General features: G+C 39.1%; 1 protein-coding gene across 4 annotated transcripts in view; it reads right to left on the reverse strand.

Annotated features, from left to right (window-relative positions):
* The window catches only part of ARHGEF7 (Rho guanine nucleotide exchange factor 7), a gene marked incomplete at both ends in the record, with an annotated part of 119,902 nt that overhangs the window by 63,451 nt on the left and 37,982 nt on the right, over positions 1 to 18,469 (reverse strand). For 3 of the 4 annotated variants that reach the window (XM_080612041.1, XM_080612040.1, XM_080612042.1), the window contains 3 exons: positions 925 to 1,126; positions 3,425 to 3,555; positions 7,284 to 7,368. In XM_080612041.1, the coding sequence (XP_080468167.1) occupies positions 925 to 1,126; positions 3,425 to 3,555; positions 7,284 to 7,368 (418 nt within the window). The remainder of the gene's footprint in view (positions 1 to 924; positions 1,127 to 3,424; positions 3,556 to 7,283; positions 7,369 to 18,469) is intronic. The other variant, XM_080612043.1, reaches the window with a different exon arrangement.

Genomic DNA, 18,469 nt, shown 5'->3' on the forward strand with positions numbered 1-18,469 from the left:
GCATGGCCCAGAAGATGTGTGTTTTCATTGGAGCTGTGACAAGGGTAAGAGTGGTAAAGCCTTTCAGAGGCCCTGGGTAGTTTTATCCTATAAGGTTTATTCCTAATCTCCAAAAGGAAGACAAGACAGGAAAGAGACACAAACCAGGGGCAGAAGGGAGTATGTCACCCATGCCACGGTTGTAGTGGATTAGAAAGCAATGTTAGCTCCAATATTCAGCCACAAAGCTGACATTTACATAAGGTACTGTAAGTGCCTGGAGTTCAAAATAAAACTTCACCAAAAGAGTGAAGCCTGTATAAAGAAACGTTGAAGACACATAAACAATAAAGTAAAACCACAAATACATTATCTTCCAAAAACTCTCAACTTTTAGTAGTTTTTGACAGAACTGGGAATTTGTCCTGAGGTGGTTTACTTCTAAGTAATGGGTCATGTTGATTTTTTTTCTGTAGGTTTCTTTTTTTTGGGGAGGTTGGGGTGGGGGTGGAGGAGAAGATGGGAGGTGGGGGGTGCTGGTTTAGGCTTTGTTGCTTTTATAGATGTTTGCAGGACATATTTCACTATTTAAACCCAAAGCACCAATTTAAAGCATGCCAGCATCAGAGCCAAAATCCAGCATTCTGGGAATTCAGATCAAGGAAGTGAGAGCAGCCCAACTGTGACAGAGACAGACAAGCAAACAGAATGGGAAAGTTTTCTGCATGTGTATTGTTAATTCAGAACTCCTAGAGCACTCTATGTAGCAAACTGAAGTGGGAAAGTATGAATTCCTGAGTATTAATGGTTGCTGTGAAAGAATAATACAGTACATACAGTCAAGCTTAAACAAAAAGCATTTTAATTTTTAAAGAATCAACCAACTATCAACCTCTACCCAAAGCAAGAATCTGTGCAGCAAATAAGCGCTCCTTCAGAACTCACCATTTGATTTTATTTCTCGTACGTAATTACTTGGAAACCAGCCTGTTTTGCCATTTAGAGTTCCTTCCCACCAGCCTCCTTCTTCCACTCTTGTAACGTGAATAATATCGCCTTTTGAAAAAGAAAGTTCATCTTCATTTGTCTGTTGAAAATTAAATTTTGCTCTCACCACCAACTGATGGTTGCCGTTATCTGTCATGTCCTAGTGAGAATACAAAGAACAACAAGATCACATTAGAGATTTAAAGAATTATTCCATGAACAAACCAGAAGTATCCATAAAATGGAAACAGCCTCTAATCCACACACAACACTCCCCACACATTTTTACTCTAAGTATTGTAAGGAACTGTCATTGTAAGGATTTGCCATTTCCAGTATTTCTTTAATTTTTAATATATGGATTCATATCAGTCCCAAGAATATATTGTCTTAATACAGCCCCTTCAAGTAAGAAGGTAGTAACAGAACTAAAATGAAAATAATTCTCATTCTCCCAAGAAATCAAATTTTATTTTCTATATATAGTATAAATGGAAACTGCCTTTGGCAACTACAACGAAACAACAGGCTTACATTTTTACATTAGAGAGTTTTTTTCCTAAAACTTTCTGGGCTTGGAGGGCAGAACTCACTTAGGTTTAATTCGATTCTGGATATAAATAAAGAGCTTGTAGCCTAAAACTTCTCTTCCCCACCACCACACCCCCCCGTACAGACAGGTTGGAAGGTTCCACACCTGAAAACATGCAATTCTCCATGGGCTACCAATGGAGAAGGACAGCGTTCTTCCACAAAACCTATGAAACAGGCAATTTACCTTGGATAAGTACTCACAAATCATTTGTTTCAAGGTTAGCAAAGCTGTAAGTCTGCAGCACGCCAGGCTTGCAGCTGTCTACATGTATATATATAGAAATACATATATATATATTTTCATCCATCCCCTATTACAGATGTGAAGGCAGATTATTGCTCTGTCACAACAACCAGATATTAGAATAGCTACTTCTAAGAAGTCTTTCAAATGACTGATGTTTAAATTCAACACTTTTTTCTTGGATGTCAATTTTGAGTATCTGCATCATTCAAACACTTAGTGAGAATTAGGGCAAACTTTTAGGCCAAAAAGCTAAATAGCTGGACATCTTCAAATAATCCAAATACACAATCCATTGCACTGGAACTGTGACGACAGCATTATAAATCATGCTTGTCTCCATCATAGGTAAGGATTGATACTTTTACAACTAAAAAAAAACCTAACTGAGAAAAATGACTATATAAAAATCTGCTACTATCCAAGCAGCAGAATTTCACCTACATGTTATCCAGATAGTTGAGATGATTAAAAGATGTACTGCATATCATCACTGGGATCTTATAACATGTCAGCTTAATTCATACCCGCAGCACATCATTGTATCACAACTCAATTTAACAGACAGACTTTCAATGGCTGAGAAACTTCAGGAGAATGAGGGCAAAAACAACTCTGAAAACATGCAGAAAGCTCAGCACATTTGGCGAGAACTGTTCCAAATTGATTATCTACTGCAGCAAAACCAAACTAAGAATTCTTGGAGTTTGTCCACTAGCTCTCTTGCACTCTTTCCTGCACTTCTCTGACCCTATGCAACATTCTAAAGAGCTGCTCAGATCACCAAGGTTATAAAAATACTTAAGAACTCTGATTACTTCAATGATCCAGCTAACAGCTAATCCCACAAACAGCTGCATCAGCAAAACTGAGTGGGTTGTGAACAGTGGAGTGGGAGCTGGAATTAGTGGCCTACGGCAAGAACTTGCATGGGCTCTACTACCAGAAAAAACACATCAAACCACACCTAAGAAAGCTTAAGCAGAGGACTGTGTTTCAAGTTTCACATAGAAATCATCACATAGCTCAAAACAGCCTCCTTCAAGCATGGAAAAAAGCAGTTTACAGTAGGGATTCTGAACCCTCCTTGCACACCTTTTAGTCAGCAAAAGAACCCTATAGCTTCAATACAGTACTCTATGCTGATTTCAGCTGTACTTAAAACAGCTGCCTATACCACTCAGTACCTGAAGGCTAGTTGAAGGATTCACCTTGAAACATAACAGAAAACAGGAATAACTACCAATACTGCAACATTAAAAACAGTACTTTTGCTGAGGTTTGACTGTCCTTCAGTCATCGTCCCTAACTCAGAGACATGAAGAAAACGAGATTTTTGCCTTTGGAAAACCAAGTCCTTATACTGAAAAGAAATAAATCCAGGGAGATATTATGTATGCAGAGAACATGGAGTGGTGAGTGAGAAAAAGAATAACAGAAGTTCAGAGATAGCTGCACGTATTTTGGAACATCATAAGAAAAGCTACAAGAATAGAATGCCACAGGCTTGAAACAGAGGTGAGACGAAACAGTTACTCTGCTCCACTACAGTTTACTTTGAAATCCCGTAAAAAAAATAAATAAAGCCACACTACAGCATGTTTCACTTCTACAACTTACCAAACTCCGATATTGTCCCTGGAAGAGTTTTGAAGTTCTACTGTGTAAAGACTGGGATCCCAGAGAATCAAAAGATTTTATCCTATGAGATGAGGGACGTGCACATACGGAGTCACTGCCTAGCCCTATGTCTGCAGCAGGAGAAAAAAGAAAAGTAGATATTAGAATCTGAGAAATGCACACGTAACTTCAGCTTACCTCCAAAATTCACATGCTTAGAGCAGATACAATATATCTGTAGTTTCTCAGTAATTCAAAATTTAAAATAAAGTAACAAGTAATTCAAAATCCTGAGGCACTGGTTTCTTCCCCACACAGACAGGGAAACAATTTGAGCTGTTTAGAAGAGCAGGGTTAGGGTTGTATTTCTCCATTCCTACTCACTACCAGTCTATTTAAAGGCAATTAACCAGCATCATTTTAGCTAGTGGCCAAGAATTTTGAATGCATAAAACTTGCTTGAAGTAAAGCCAGCCACATCTGTTTCTTTGCTCTCTCACCCCCCCCTTCTCAATTAAAACATTCCTTCCACTGTCTTTTTTCCTATGCTCCTTTGTCTCATCCCTTTTTTTGCCAACTAAGCTATTTCTTCTTTGGAGGAATGGGGAGGGATAGAAGGAGTAGAAAAGTTTGCTCCTTTGCATGAGTATGGCAAGCAATTATTTTTCCTCAAGTTTTCCCACATACAAGTAAATCATTCAGCGAGCACCTGGGCTTCAAGGAGCCCTGAAAACAGTGCAGCATTTTCCATCTCAAACCTAGATGTCTTCACTAGATTACACAAGCTCTCCTGGGTTTTATGCCTCTGTTACTCTCTTTCCTAGTAGTTGCTTTGCTTCCAGCACTTGACCTCTGTATCAGAAGTGCACTACAGTCACCTATTAGTTACTTTCAGACTAAAGCAGACAATGATTAGGCAAATCCTATTTTTTTTTGGTCCAAGGTAAATGACACATACAGGCTCAGTTCCATGAGGAAACTGAAGAACAAAGCATATCTGCTGTTCCATGTCAAGGGACAACTGAACAGACAACTCAATTCATCTTAACTTCGTCTTCTGACTTCAGCATGGCATTCAGCACCAGCTGAGATGAAGGAGGAGGTAAAGGATTTGAGATTGACTATAAGCACAGAAGTGTTGACAAAGTATCCTTCAAGTCCACAGTAACTGAGTGGAAAACACCTTCTTCTGGTGCACCTCTTCAAATGAGTCTTTGTTATCCTTCAAAAAAAAAGCATGTAAATATATGCTCACTAGTCATATAGTGCAATATTAAGACTATCTAGTTGTATATTTTGTGTGGATAGAATACCAAGTTGGAACAAACCTCAAGGATCATCTGGTCTAATCTTTCTTGGCAAAGCCTGACTTGGACTAGATGTCTCAGCACCCAGCATCATTACACACTGGTCATAAAAGACCTCACACTTTGTGAACCTGCTTTCCCAAAGACACTTAAGGCGACTGTATTAACATAAAACCTGGCAATTACAGTCCCCTACAGAAAGGACATATATCTGTGTTTTCACAGACGGCTGGGAGAGAAATGGGATTAGATCATGGCCTTCATTTGTAAATCGTAACTTTACGGCTAACATTAATGCTATCAAAAACTTTAAGGTTGCCCTAACCATCATCAATTAATAGAACTTAAGGATTAGAAGTAACCTGAAACATCTCCATGTCCAATTTGCCATGTTTCCTGACTTGCAGTCAAGCAGAACAAACACACCACCAAATCCAGCATCATACCTTGACACAGCAACCAGGATAAGGTTGACCCATGGCAGTGCATTCCAGCCCCTGGGCAACACTGAAACACACTACCTAGAATTGGTTTAAGTGCAGTCTGATTTGCCAAATTTTCTACTTCATAACAGCAGAGCTAAAAAACACCAATACAAGCGCACCTTTTGAGGCCTGAATTAGAAATTGCATGTATGTGTTTGAGATGAAAAGAAGGAAAGTTATCACAAACAAACCACATGCAAATTTCAAGTACTTTTACCAATAATATCTGAATACTTTCAAATCAGTTTGATTTCTTGTAAGATTTAAAAGGCTTGCAGACCCCATGTCTCCATTAAATGAATTTCTCAATGGGATTATTGTGAGAAAAACTTCAACTTATGAATCTCGAATGGCAACAGGATGTGCATGTTTAACAAACATTAATTTGGTAATTTTCTCAGAAGCTTTGCTGTTCCATCCATCCAAAGATTTCCAGGGCTTGTAATACCATTTCTTCTTCTCTCTTGCTATCTCAACTTCCCTATACCAGTTCTTCTCTTTCTACAAATAGCAACTGAAAACTTGATCCCACCCCTCTGAAGTTAAGAATTTGATGGAGTGTGTATCCATAGCAGCCTTTCATCAGTCTTTGTACTCATTACTCACACTCCTTCCATTGCAGAAAGGCCCATCTCAGAAGAACCTGTGTCCACTTGAAATTCTTGAGAATCCAGATGGGGATCTGAAAGTCATCTTCCAATACCAGAGTCTAAAATGCCTTCTATACAGTCACCCAATTAAAGAAAACTGTTTGAAAGAACAAACAGCTCTTGGTCAGGGAGATTTATGCAGTGCTGGTTCCTCTTAGGAATGAGGTAACACCACAGCTTGCATGTGGTTTTGATTTTGGTTTCCATACCACCATCACCCCCCAATGAAAGGGATTAGCCTGGGTTCTTTCTAAGACAGATGCAATTGCAGCTTTTTGATGTGGGTATTAATCTATCGATGTCTGGACCAAACAGCCGCACTTTTTCTGCCCTTTAAAGACAGCTACGGTCAGTGCACAGCAGCTTTAAAGATGTGCCGAAATGGTCTGCATTTGCACTTGCAGTTAAGATGAAAGGCAGCATCTACAACTGCTGTAAATAGCTCCAAAGAAGTTAATGGTATTGCTCCACGCCCACTCATTACAACTTGATTGTAAAACTCACTCCTGAGGGTGTTCTCATGCATGGAGGGGAAGAGAAGTCACCAAAAATAAAAACCTCTGTTGTAATGAATCAGAGGAGTATTATAAAAGTGACAAGGGTACTTATCATAATACTACTAAACAACAGAACACCGATCCACACCACTGACCAGCTTCCTTCTCTTCCTCACATAAAAATTGACAACTATGGTCCATTTTTTAATTCTCTCTCTCCCCAGACTCTAATCTGATGACCACTACTGGAACTTGCTGCTGACAGGGTAAAGCCCTAACATAGAGCAGCAAGAAGCCTAAAAAGGGTCACCAATGTTAACATTTCTTGATTGTCCTTGGGTCCAGACAGCATGGTTTAGTGCAGCCTCACCCCACAATAAAGCATGGACACTTCTCACCTGTGCGTTATTTCTACAGCTCCCTCCTTCACACCAAAGAACTTGAGGTGGGTGCTCATGAGTTCTATCTGCTATCTAAATGAAACATGCATGGCTTAAGAAATCAAAGATGTTGGCTATCCTTTTGTTACTTTCAAGAAAGGTTTGTACCAGGGGAAGAGGAGTGGAGAGAATAACAAAACCTTGATGAGATTGTTCAAGCATGGGAAGACAGAGTGGAGCAAAAGTTAACTTTAGTATTTCAAGCTGGGAGAAAACAAAAACAAACAAAACCAGGCCCTTTCACTAAGAATTCTTGCCAGCTAAAACGCTCAGCCTTAGGTCCACTGCAAAGCTTCCTTTTGCAGAAGAGACTAGAGAACCCAGAGAAGCCACTGTCAAAGTCTTAACAAGATGAACTGCAACAAAACTTCTTTAAAAGATGTTCCTTTTATCATGCATGCATCAACAGGTATAAATACACATTGATGTGAGTTAAAGGTAATTGTAAGTGAGCACCAAGACAGAGCAGACTCTACTTACCTGCAGTCACCTTATTTAAAGCCACAAGAGAGCTGAGAACTTTACTGAAATTTTGCCCCTGATACAGGTCATTTGCATCAAAAGTCTGAAAACAAAAGAACATGCAATAGGTCATTGAAACAAGCCTTCAAACTAAGCATTTCTATGGTATCATGCAAACCCCATCTGTAGAAGTTACCAATCAAGATAGCAGCTTTTCAGTGGCTGTTATGGACCAGTAAAACAATGTGGTCTCCGCCATCCTTCAAAAAACAAACACCCTTCTCCCCTTTTTTAAATAGAGAATATAGAAACAGCTGCCTTTGAGAAAACCTGAAGAACATATTCACTAAAACTATCAAGTATTATTTAAATTACAGGAAAGTTGAACAAAATGTAGTTAGAAGAGAGAAGCTTTCCTCAGACATTTTGGCCAGAAGCGTTAACTGGGTACCACTACTGTTGGCATACTTTTCATTTTCTGTAGCAGCTCACAGGCACTGTACCTGATTATGCAGAAAGTACTTTAAAAATTACTACAAATACTTTAAAAAGTATTACACAATGTACCTACTACTGTCTCTTTCTTCTACAAGACACAGAGGAAGGCTGCACTGCCAAAAATTAATGAATTTTACAAAGAGTAAAGTTGCTGGATAGGTCAGATGGAGAATGAGGTTTGGGAAGGGGAGAGATGAAACACGAGGGCTATTTTATTTTTCTTTTTTAACTGTGGGAAAGAGATCCAAACCTTAAACTATCTTGTAGAAAACACTCCAGTAACTTTCAAGCACTGGGTGATGACATTAAACATCTGGATTTTCGGAGGGGGAATAGATTTTTAAAAAGAAGAAAGAGAGAGAGACCCATAATATTTGCCTGAGGTAATGGAAACACTCATCCAAAGTCTCATGAAAACAGCTCTCATAACAGACTTTGCATAGGTTGAAAGGAGTCACGGTATTCCCTTGTGCAAGACTAGAAAGAGGACAATAAAAGATAGCTATTACAGTTGTTCCAATTGATTTAAGAAACAGAATGAGCTTCAGTTTTCTGCAGTGTAGCAGTTTTTATCTAAAAAGTCAACAAAAAACTTGTTTAGTTTCTTGATAACAGACCCATCCCACAGGCACTATCAGGAAGTCTGTACCCCAGAAAGCAGCCTTCATAGGCAGGAAAGGGAAAAACAAAACATATTCCCAGGGGAGAATAAAGAAAGGGACAAAGGAAGGCTAGCTGAACTTAAGAGAAGCAAGAATTTTAATGAAAACTACCTAAAGTAACCAGAAAAGGGGCTGCCAGACCAGTTATGGCTGGCAAAGGCAGAACAGATTTAGGAAACATTTAATGACAGTGTTGTTCAGTAAGACAAAGAAATCTCCACAGGTATTCACAGTATTTGAGATACATGCATATGTTAACATGCACATTGTTTCCCCCTCAGCGTGAGGATCATCTCTGGTCCCAGTGAGCAGCAGTTCTACCTTCAGCTGTACATACACATGCTGACATCTCTCAGGCTCGGGTAGTGTGTATACAGCTCAGAAGGGCAATGCCGCAAAACAGACGCAGAATCAAGTAGAGGAGAACACTAATATACTTCAAGCAGTTACCACACACATAAATAACTATTTCATCATGTTTTCTCTGGGATACAGATAACTCAAAGATGCCTCTTATTTATTTGAAGCTGTAAGGAATACGGAGAGGGATTAGGGAATTGTCTAGTTGTGAAATTCCCTGAAACACAGGGAAGTATTTAAATATTATGTATGCAAAAAAGACATTAATATGTCTTTTATAAGAAATACAATTTCACAAAGAAAAAAAAAAGAATAAAGCTGTGTTAAGTTTTATTAATAATGTAATTTATAATAGAGATAAAAAAAGGATACCAATAAGGTGACAGGAGAACACACAAAACCTAGCTTAAACACAAAACCAGACCAGCTTAGCCACTGCTCAAAATGGGGAAAATATTTAAGTTGTAATGGAACAAGAAAGCATCAGAAGTGTAACATTTTTGTTGTTAGCTACATGCTTATTGTGGCAGGTTTTAAACGAACAAATTACAAGTATGAACAGAATCATGAAACAACAGCCCTGATCCTAAATAAATGAAATACATCAGAGGCACTTGTGTTGACACCAGAACCGTATCAGAAAGGTACTACAGGGGGGAGAGAGAACTATTAAAAAAAGGAATGTTTCAGGAAAAAAAAGGTTATAAAACTGTAGCTTAAACTTAAAAAAATATATATATGTAATCCTAACCTCATTTTAAGCTCACCTTCATTGTGGCTTGTGACAGAGCCAGGAGCCCTCCAAAGTCAGGCTAACTGGAGAACAACAGGATGCGAGGAAGTCTCTTTTCCTGCTGTGCTGAGACTATAAGGGATACCAACGAGGATTTGATTGGAGCATCCCAACACATACAGTGCCATAAAAAAAGTCTGTATCCAGGACACACATCCAGTCTGCTGCTTCACAGGAAACAACACAATGGAAGGATACGAGAAACATTTGCTTCCTTGCAATTTTACGTAAAGCAATTCTGACAGGAAGCCGTCCTCAACACTCTCATGGCCATTATGTTCACTAGTAGCATTTGATAATGGGGAGGGGGACATGACACCCTCCAGAGAGGTTTTCTCCTAACATAACAAATGTTTAAGAATAAACTAACCTAGAGATAAAAAGTGAGAGAAAAAAAGCTTAGCTGCTCTAAAGTTTTGAGGCAAAACCAAAACAACAACAACAAAAAAAAAAAAAACACCACAAACAAAACCCAACAACAGAACCCCCACAAACCTACACAACAAAAAAAACCCACCAAACACCCACATCCTTCTTCTTAGTGGAGGTTTATTCATTTCACAACGTATCTGAAAACTCTGACACGAGTAAAAGCATCAAGACGCTTTAAAAGGAGCTTCCACAGGACTGACAAAGAAAACAGTCTGCTCCAGGTTTTCAAGAGAAGTCAAACTTATACATAGTCTGTGATCTTCATTCTGTTTTTTATGGACAGATCAGCTGTGAGAACTGACTCTTTAAAACATCGTATCTTGATGTGAGAAAGAGTCATTCAGTAAATTCCCTATTCAGTGCCACGGGATGACAAACATCCCTCCCCTCATGCAACACCCCCAATTCTGCCACTGCAAGAATGAAAGCTGAATTTTGAGATCCAAGTATCAAGCAGAGTTATTTATACCTTACAAACTATTACCAGATAGCAAGGTCGGAATGCTAAATTATTTTCTGTAATAGTGGCATAACCCACCCTTCAAACCATGTCAGAAACACAATGTGAATTCAAACTTGCACATGCTTACAGCTCTTAAAACCTAAAAATGCAAACACTTAGAAAGATATTACCTTGGAAATATTGAGATTTGTGTTAAGCATTAAGTGAGAGACATCTATAGACATAAAATAAAGACTTTATGGAAAAATATTTCCAAGTATGCCCTTGCTTTCCAAGCAAACATTTTTAACTCTGAAGAGATTCTAGCTGTGACGAAGTTTACTCTCCTGCTCTCCAATCCTTATCGTCCACCAAGAGACTCACACAGAACATTAGCCAGGACGCAAGTATAAAACCATCATAAATCACACCAGATAAGGACCCAACCAAGCCAAATCTTTTGAACGAACTATTTAAATAACACGCTTTTGTTTTTATAAATTCCATAGAATTGACCACATGAAGATATGCCTTATATAAGCATTAACATGAAGCATGCATATTAAATACAGACAGGGACCATATTAGGAGCCATACTGGAAACACTCTGCAATTTATAAATAGCAGGGAATCAACGAACTTCAAGCTAAGCAGGCTCATCCACGTATGCCTCTCAGTACTCACCTGTTTTACTGGTTTTTAGCATCCTCCTCACATTGTTCTGTTCTCTCCTGGACCCCAACATTTGACGCATCAAGTATTTGCACTGGTTTTGGCTGAGATAAAGTTAATTTTATTTATAGCTGCTAGTATGGGCTATGTTTTGGATCTGTGCTGAAAACAGCATTGGTAACACAGAGATGTTTCAGTTACTGCTGAGAAGTGCTTACACAGTCAAGGCCTTTTCTGCCTCTCACCCCACCAGTAGCAGGCTGAAGGTGCATAAGATGCTGGGAGGGGACATAGCCAGGACAGCTGACCCCAACTAACCAGAGGGATATCCCAGATCACAGGGCATCATGTCAGCATATACAGCTGGGGGAAGAATGAAAAGGGCGGGAACATTTAAAGTGATGGCCTTTGTCTTCCCAATTCACTGTCACTTGTGATGGAGCCCTGCTGTCCTGGAGATGGCTGAACCTGCCTGCTAGTGAGGAGTGGTGAATGAATTCCTTGTTTTGCTTTGCTTGTGTGCACAGCTTTTGCTTTCCCTATTAAACTATCTCTATCTCAACCTACGAGTTTTCTCACTTTTATTCTTCTGATTCTCTCCCCATTCCATCAGGGGGGAGTGAGAAGTGGCCATGTGGGGCTGAGCTGTCGGCTAGGGTTAAAGCAAGGCAATATTCCAGGCAGATGTTATATTCTAGAAGCAGACCAGACCAAACTGTCTAATAACAAGGGATGTTGTGTGATCTGCAACATTATGCATATACTCTAAGAGCATGAAACACCTTTCAATCACAGGACAGTGACTGCCAAAGCCTGCTGATTGCCCATCCTGACCCGCAGGTTCTGGTTTCCCTTTCCACACCCCCCACCAATTCGAAATATACAAGCCTGACTTTTCATAACTATGCCTGGATTTTTCTGCTTCTAGGATTTCAGTTAACTGCAAACTTTATTGCTAACAAATTACTGACCTCTTCCAGATCATTAATGAAATGTTAAATAACACAGTACCAATGGCAGCAAATCCCCTATAGCAAGGTGTATGCTGGATGGCCAAACCACATTTGTAATTGTATTAAAGCCTATTAATAAGCCTGGTTTTAATTTCATTTCACATGAACCATATTGACTTTTCCATCACTGACATCTCTTAAATACCAAATGAAACACATTAGAGAGCCATTTCATGCACACATTGGTTGTTCAACTATTAAAGCCTCTCATTTTAAAACAAGACTGACCTCCGCATGAAACTGTTTAAACTCCATCACATTTAAAATGGCCATGATAATAAACCCAGGTAATTTTAAATCATCTCCATCCACTGAGGGTTAGTGGTTTAGACTTCTGTTCAAATGCTGTTTATGTTCTAATAGCCATAAGGAAATAAAACTAACATAACAATGCTCTTCACTTATAGCCCTGCAAAAGCCAGTACCTACTGAAATTGGAAAAACATTAGCTAAAGAATTAATGAAACAAAATTAGAAGACAAGGTTGAGAATATAACTGGGGAGCAGACTAAGGCATGCGCAGCAAGCCTGCAGCAGCATTCTTTAGCCAAAACAGTCAGTTTCAAGGCTTTAGGTATCCTTTATACTATTTCATGCCTCCCTTTCAGCCCATTAAGTCAGAAGCCAGTTATGGAAGGAGTATTTTTAAATTAAGGTATTCTGCCTACAACTGGAGACAGGAAAAAAATAAAAATTGTGGGTGGTTCAGGCGAGCTTCCAGACATACAATTTTTCATCACGTCTCCTACCTTGCATGTATCCTTAAACAGCAGAGCATCAGGAAGACTGTATCTGTCATCGTAAGAAAAGTTCACATAGTGCTTAAGAGTAAAATAGAAAGGCTTTGCTTAATAAGTATTTCCTTGCTAGACTAGTGCCTTGAATATACACAGGTATATTCCAGTCCATATTCTCAGTAGATATTAACATTTTAAGCATCTGTCTGACAAAAATAGATGACAGCTTTCTTTACAGCACTGCACCATAACTGCAGGCAGCTGAGGAGCTGACTTATGAGCAGCCTAGACATCTGTGCAGCACAGGTAGAGCTGCTGCTGCTAACCTCACCAGCCAGCCCAAAATAAGTGGTAAGCCCTGGGCTGTGTGTACTAAACCAACAAGACACTTTCGAGCTCAGTTTGGTGGCCTCGGGCCCCTAACACCAAAGATTATGAGAACATTGGCTCACTCACCCAGAGGAAATGAAAGGAAATGAGCAAGGTGACTTGGCAAAGCTCAACAAGACCACGGACAACATGTCACTCCACCTGTTCGTAGTGCACAGTCTGAAACATTTTTGGCCATGGGAGCATGAATAACCAAGCAACAGGGAATAAGGCAACTCATAGTTAGAAATGGGTGAGCTTTTTACGAAACACTGAGAATCTCCAACACCTCACTTCATTGTGCCACTACCTGCAGTGTACTTCTACCCCTGGAGCAGCTGGCAAGAGGAAATCACAGAGTCTATCCATGGTCCACCTTCCCACAATGACACCTAATCCACGCAAGCTGGAAAAAGACCCCACAGGTAAGCCTACATGCTAGGCACAAATTTCCTCATTTCATCTGGCATTAGGTCAGCTCTGAGCAGTGCTGTGTCCCATTGAGCTATTATGCAGCAGCTGTTCCTGAGCGGTGCATTATCATGTGAAAGCTGCAGCAGTAAAAAGAGATAAGAAAAGCAGGAAACTATGACAACTGAGAGAGGAAGGGAAGGGGGGGAGAAGAGATGATTACAAATGTTCTGGAAAGCTCTATGAAGCATACTGTTGCCCAAATGCTGTAATGCACAGCACAAGGGAGAGTTTAGAAAAAAAAAATTGAGTTCTGTTTCAAAAACTAAGGATAAGTCAAGAGGAAAAAAAAGTTTGAAAATAACTAAGAGAACAGACCTGCAGTGCAGGGTTTCTGTGTGATTTGGTAACAGTTCACAAGAGGAATTAAAACTCAGTGCTAAAGAATATATAAAAAGAGATACAGAATTAATTTTACTGCTCCTATAAACCTGTTCCTAGAAAGTAAAACCTTAGTTGTTCTAAAAACACCACACCACCTACAAAGCTTTATTTTATTCCTACAACTAGGAATACTTTTAAGACCCAGAATGTTATCTACAACAGCAGCACAACCAGCACTAAAGATGTAAAAACCGAAGTTTGTCACATCTGCATGCACATCTCTGCGCATGCATGTATCCAAATATACCTTTACCACACAACTTCTAGGAGCACACACACACAAAAAAAGGATGGATTAAAAAAAAAAAAAAACCAAAAAAAAAACCCAACAAAAACCCACAAACAAACAAAAAACTTGTTTCAGAATCCCTGAAGATGTACTACAGCTTTCCAGCTCCAAGATCTCTTTTTTTGCCCAAACCAGCTGCATCAAAGCACTAATGATTCTAAAGAGAATTAATTTCAAATACTACATAACATTTTACCTAGGCCACTGCTTCAAAGTCAAGATCTGAACATTTCCAAAACTAAATACATACAACTTATTTTTCATCAACCCCAGCAAAAATGGCATAAAATCTACACCAAGAAATACTGTCTGGAGATGAACTATACAATTTCAGAAGCTTTCAAAAATTGGTTTTAGACTGTAACACAGCAAGTTAGTATCCTCAAATTAATTCTTTAGTAAGAAAGTCATAGATTTTGGTATTTTTAACCATAAACTTCTAGTTGTAGCAAACCAAAATGCAATTAAAAAACAAAACAAAAAAGTAACAAAGAAATAGAAAGGTTAGCACTGCCTACGTTTGTCTAAGCCTGTAAGAACAAATAAGCCTGTTCAAAATTTTGACCTGCACAGCAAACCAAAAATTCCATTTATCACATCTTCATCCTAAATCACTTTCAAATTGCTTTGCAGGTTTTGAATCTTACAGATGATACCACACAGTGATAACCTCAGCTGGCACTGAGAGAGAAACATTCAGTGGCACACAGTATTAATACATGATCGAATACTAAAGCTTAAGGAAGCTCACACTCCTGGATCTACAGGCAAAAATAAAAAGTGTTGGAATGAAATTTCGAAAGATAACATTTGATTGAGACACTGAATTTGATATGCCTTGGTACTTTCCATCACAACAGGTTACACCTACCTGCTTAGCTGAAACCAAGTGGTGGCATAAGCATCTTCTAGTGCCAATGGAGAGGCATCTCAACAGGGAAATCTGGCCATAACCATACCCCAAGGAAGATTCAGCCTAGTAAAACTCATCTCTCTCTCTGATATACAGACAAGAACGATGTAACCTACTCTCCTAAAATAAATAAGAAACACAGTTGTGGAAACCCATGTAAAAATGCATGGGGAATACTTTGTGTAAGTAAGACAACACACGGGACAAAAAAAAAAAAAAACAAACCATGAAGTACATGCTTGGAACTAAATATAAACAGCTCTGTTTAATCACTCCATGATTAAAATGGTAAAAATTAACTTTTGGCTAATGAATGCACAAGCCATCACAGACTGCCACTGCTTTTGATTAACACGGACATGGTTAAATAGCCATATGCCTTGGGTGGCATGGTTTAGCGTGAGGGGTTAGAACTAGATGATCTTAAGGTCCTTTCCAACCCTAACTATTCTATGATTCTATATTCTGGGAAAAAAAAAAAAAAAGAAAAGAAAGGTGAAGGATGTCCTACAGAATTATAACTAACTTTTCTTTCTAAAAATAAAAACCAAAATTTCCACCTTATCCTTCTCCCAACAGTCCAATTCCTAAAGAACAAAAGACCAAAGATATTTGAATGAGGAGTAAAAATTAGATCCAAGCACTTCACTCAGAGTAAAGTGCAATGCCCACCTGTTTAGATGAAGGCCTGCTGTACAGAGTAAGAATGATATTCAGATGACCAAGACTAGGTGCTCAGTAAACTACAAATTAGATTCATTTCCTAAATTTGCTGATTTACGGGTTCTACTTAATGTTCTATACTCTACTAAGGCAGCCATGGACCCTAGCAATGCTCCAGAGGTCAAAGCTCAAGTCTCCACAGTGAAAGAAATAACTTGTAAGAAATCAGCAAGAAGTTTCCCCCAAGTGTCAAAGTATTTTTCTTCCTTAAAGTGATTGTCATCTGACCCTGTAATGAAGATACACACACTTCTACAGTGCTTATCAGCATTGACATTACAGAAAAACTGCAATGTGTCAGTAATCTTTTGCTAAAAAAGAAGGCTCCTGCTTTCATAGTGTTTCTTTTGGACATGACGGACAAACCAACCTATTCAGCACTAAAGGGTGTGAGTGGACTAAAAGCCAAAACTGCCATGGGGATTGAATACAGTGTCACAGCTAATAGAAAGGCTAGCCCACATTTTAGAAGCAAAAGCAAACAACAGCAAACCCCACAGAACTAACAGGATTTCCCCAAATGAAACAGGCTGCAGAGAAGGAAAGCAGCTTCTAGGTCTCACTTCACACACAGATACATCTCCCCCAGGAACAATGCCAGCAGCTATTCCAGGATTGTGTTTCTGATTCAGACAGTAGAAGCTTCTACTTAATGAAACCAGCTTCTTGTATGAACAGTTCATTAAAAATCAGTTTAGCAGGACAAAGCCTGTGAAGTCACTTTTTAGGCCTTTCTTCAAGAAATGCTGATAATCAGTTTGAATTCAATTGACAGTAACTGTAACAGTTATCAACAATTGCTAATTGATCAGATTTTCAAGGCTACAATCCCCAACCTGGCAGTGGAAGGTGTCCCTGCCCATGGCAGGTGGGTTGGAACTAGATGGTCTTTAAGGTCCCTTCCAACCCAAACCATTCTGTGATTAGATGTGAACAACTGCAAGTTATGGCAGTGGCCGGTCATTTGAGTGGTTACATTTCTTCTCTTTTTTTAAAAAGATCACAGAAATAGATCATGGTTTTGGGAAGCTATCCCTTCATTCCACAGCTTCTGCTACTTCAGATCCTGTTGGGCACCCATCCTTCCACCAAGCTCCTTCAACACCACCACGATGGAACAGCATGGAAAATACAAGCTTTCTTGAGATTCAGTTTACAGGATGCCTATTGTACCTTGTGAAGTACTATGTAAAGTTCACAGGTAGACAGCCACCTTCTCCTCCATAAGTTTCTAGATAAATGTCATACTTGCAAGCAAAGTTACTGTAATGGAATCTGCAACCTGTTTCCTGTCCTGAGGTAGAAACATACCTTATGGCTCCATCATTTTTATACATCTACAATTTCTTCACAACTTCCCCTCCAATAATGATTTAAGAAGAAACTACTTAAGAAAAAGCCTTAAGGAAAAAAACAATGCAAAAAATAGTTCTGGACAAACACTGGACCAATATTCCATAATAACTGAAAGTAGAGAGAGCACTGAAAATGAACACAGATCCTGAACATGATCACATCTGCATATCTGTGCGAGGTTTTACAAGCTGCTGTTCACCAATAGCTGAACTCGACAGTGACACACAGAAATTTTTGAGGCTCAGAATAAAACAACTTCTAGCAAGGAGCTGATATATTCAAGAATGCTGCAACTAGGTTTTAAACATTAGGAAGGGAGATGCCACCTTTTGCAATATCTGAAATTTAGATTTTTTAAATTAAAGTAGTACACATAAGCTGAACTCCGAACATCTCCACACTCTTACCTAAAAAATACAGGAAGGATGGCTTGCCTTAACTAATTCCTGATGTCTTCTATCTAGATACATGTTCTATCAGTATTTCTCAACTAATTTCTGAAGTCTCAGCTTAGTTTCAAAAGCCATGCTGTATGGAAAGAGAGAGGGCATATATAATGAAGCAAAAATCTTCTTTTATATCATGGAAAAGCTGGAGAAAGAAAAAAAAATAAATAGGAAAACCAACTTATCTGGGTCCAAAATAGGTCATGTTACCTGCAATCCTGGTCTCCCTTTTGCAGAATAGGGAAAACAGTGGCTAAATACCAGTCTGAGTCACTACCATAGAGTATCACAGACACATAGGAAAGACTGCTGAGACAGACTCCTTTTAAAATAGGAGCACTCATAAACACAGACACACCCTGAGCATGTCAGAGCAAGAACTGGGAGCAGGAGGAAGGAGTCTTCTTACTGCAAAAGACTTTGTGCTACATGAGGTTATCATCTGCCCTCTTAAAATAGCCTGCTGGCTGTTTTACTATGCTACCACGTGCTCTAACCACAACTTAAATGCTATCACATGCTCACGTTTCATCTGGAACAAATGCATACAGCCAAGTGATCAGATGATGCGCAGATTCAGCATCAATGGAGAACGAACCACAAAGCATGAGCCACAGAACCAGCCCCACTGACTTCAAACACAA

The sequence above is a fragment of the Psittacula echo genome (assembly GCF_963264785.1).
Source record: "Psittacula echo genome assembly, chromosome: 3".
NCBI lineage: Eukaryota > Metazoa > Chordata > Aves > Psittaciformes > Psittacidae > Psittacula > Psittacula echo.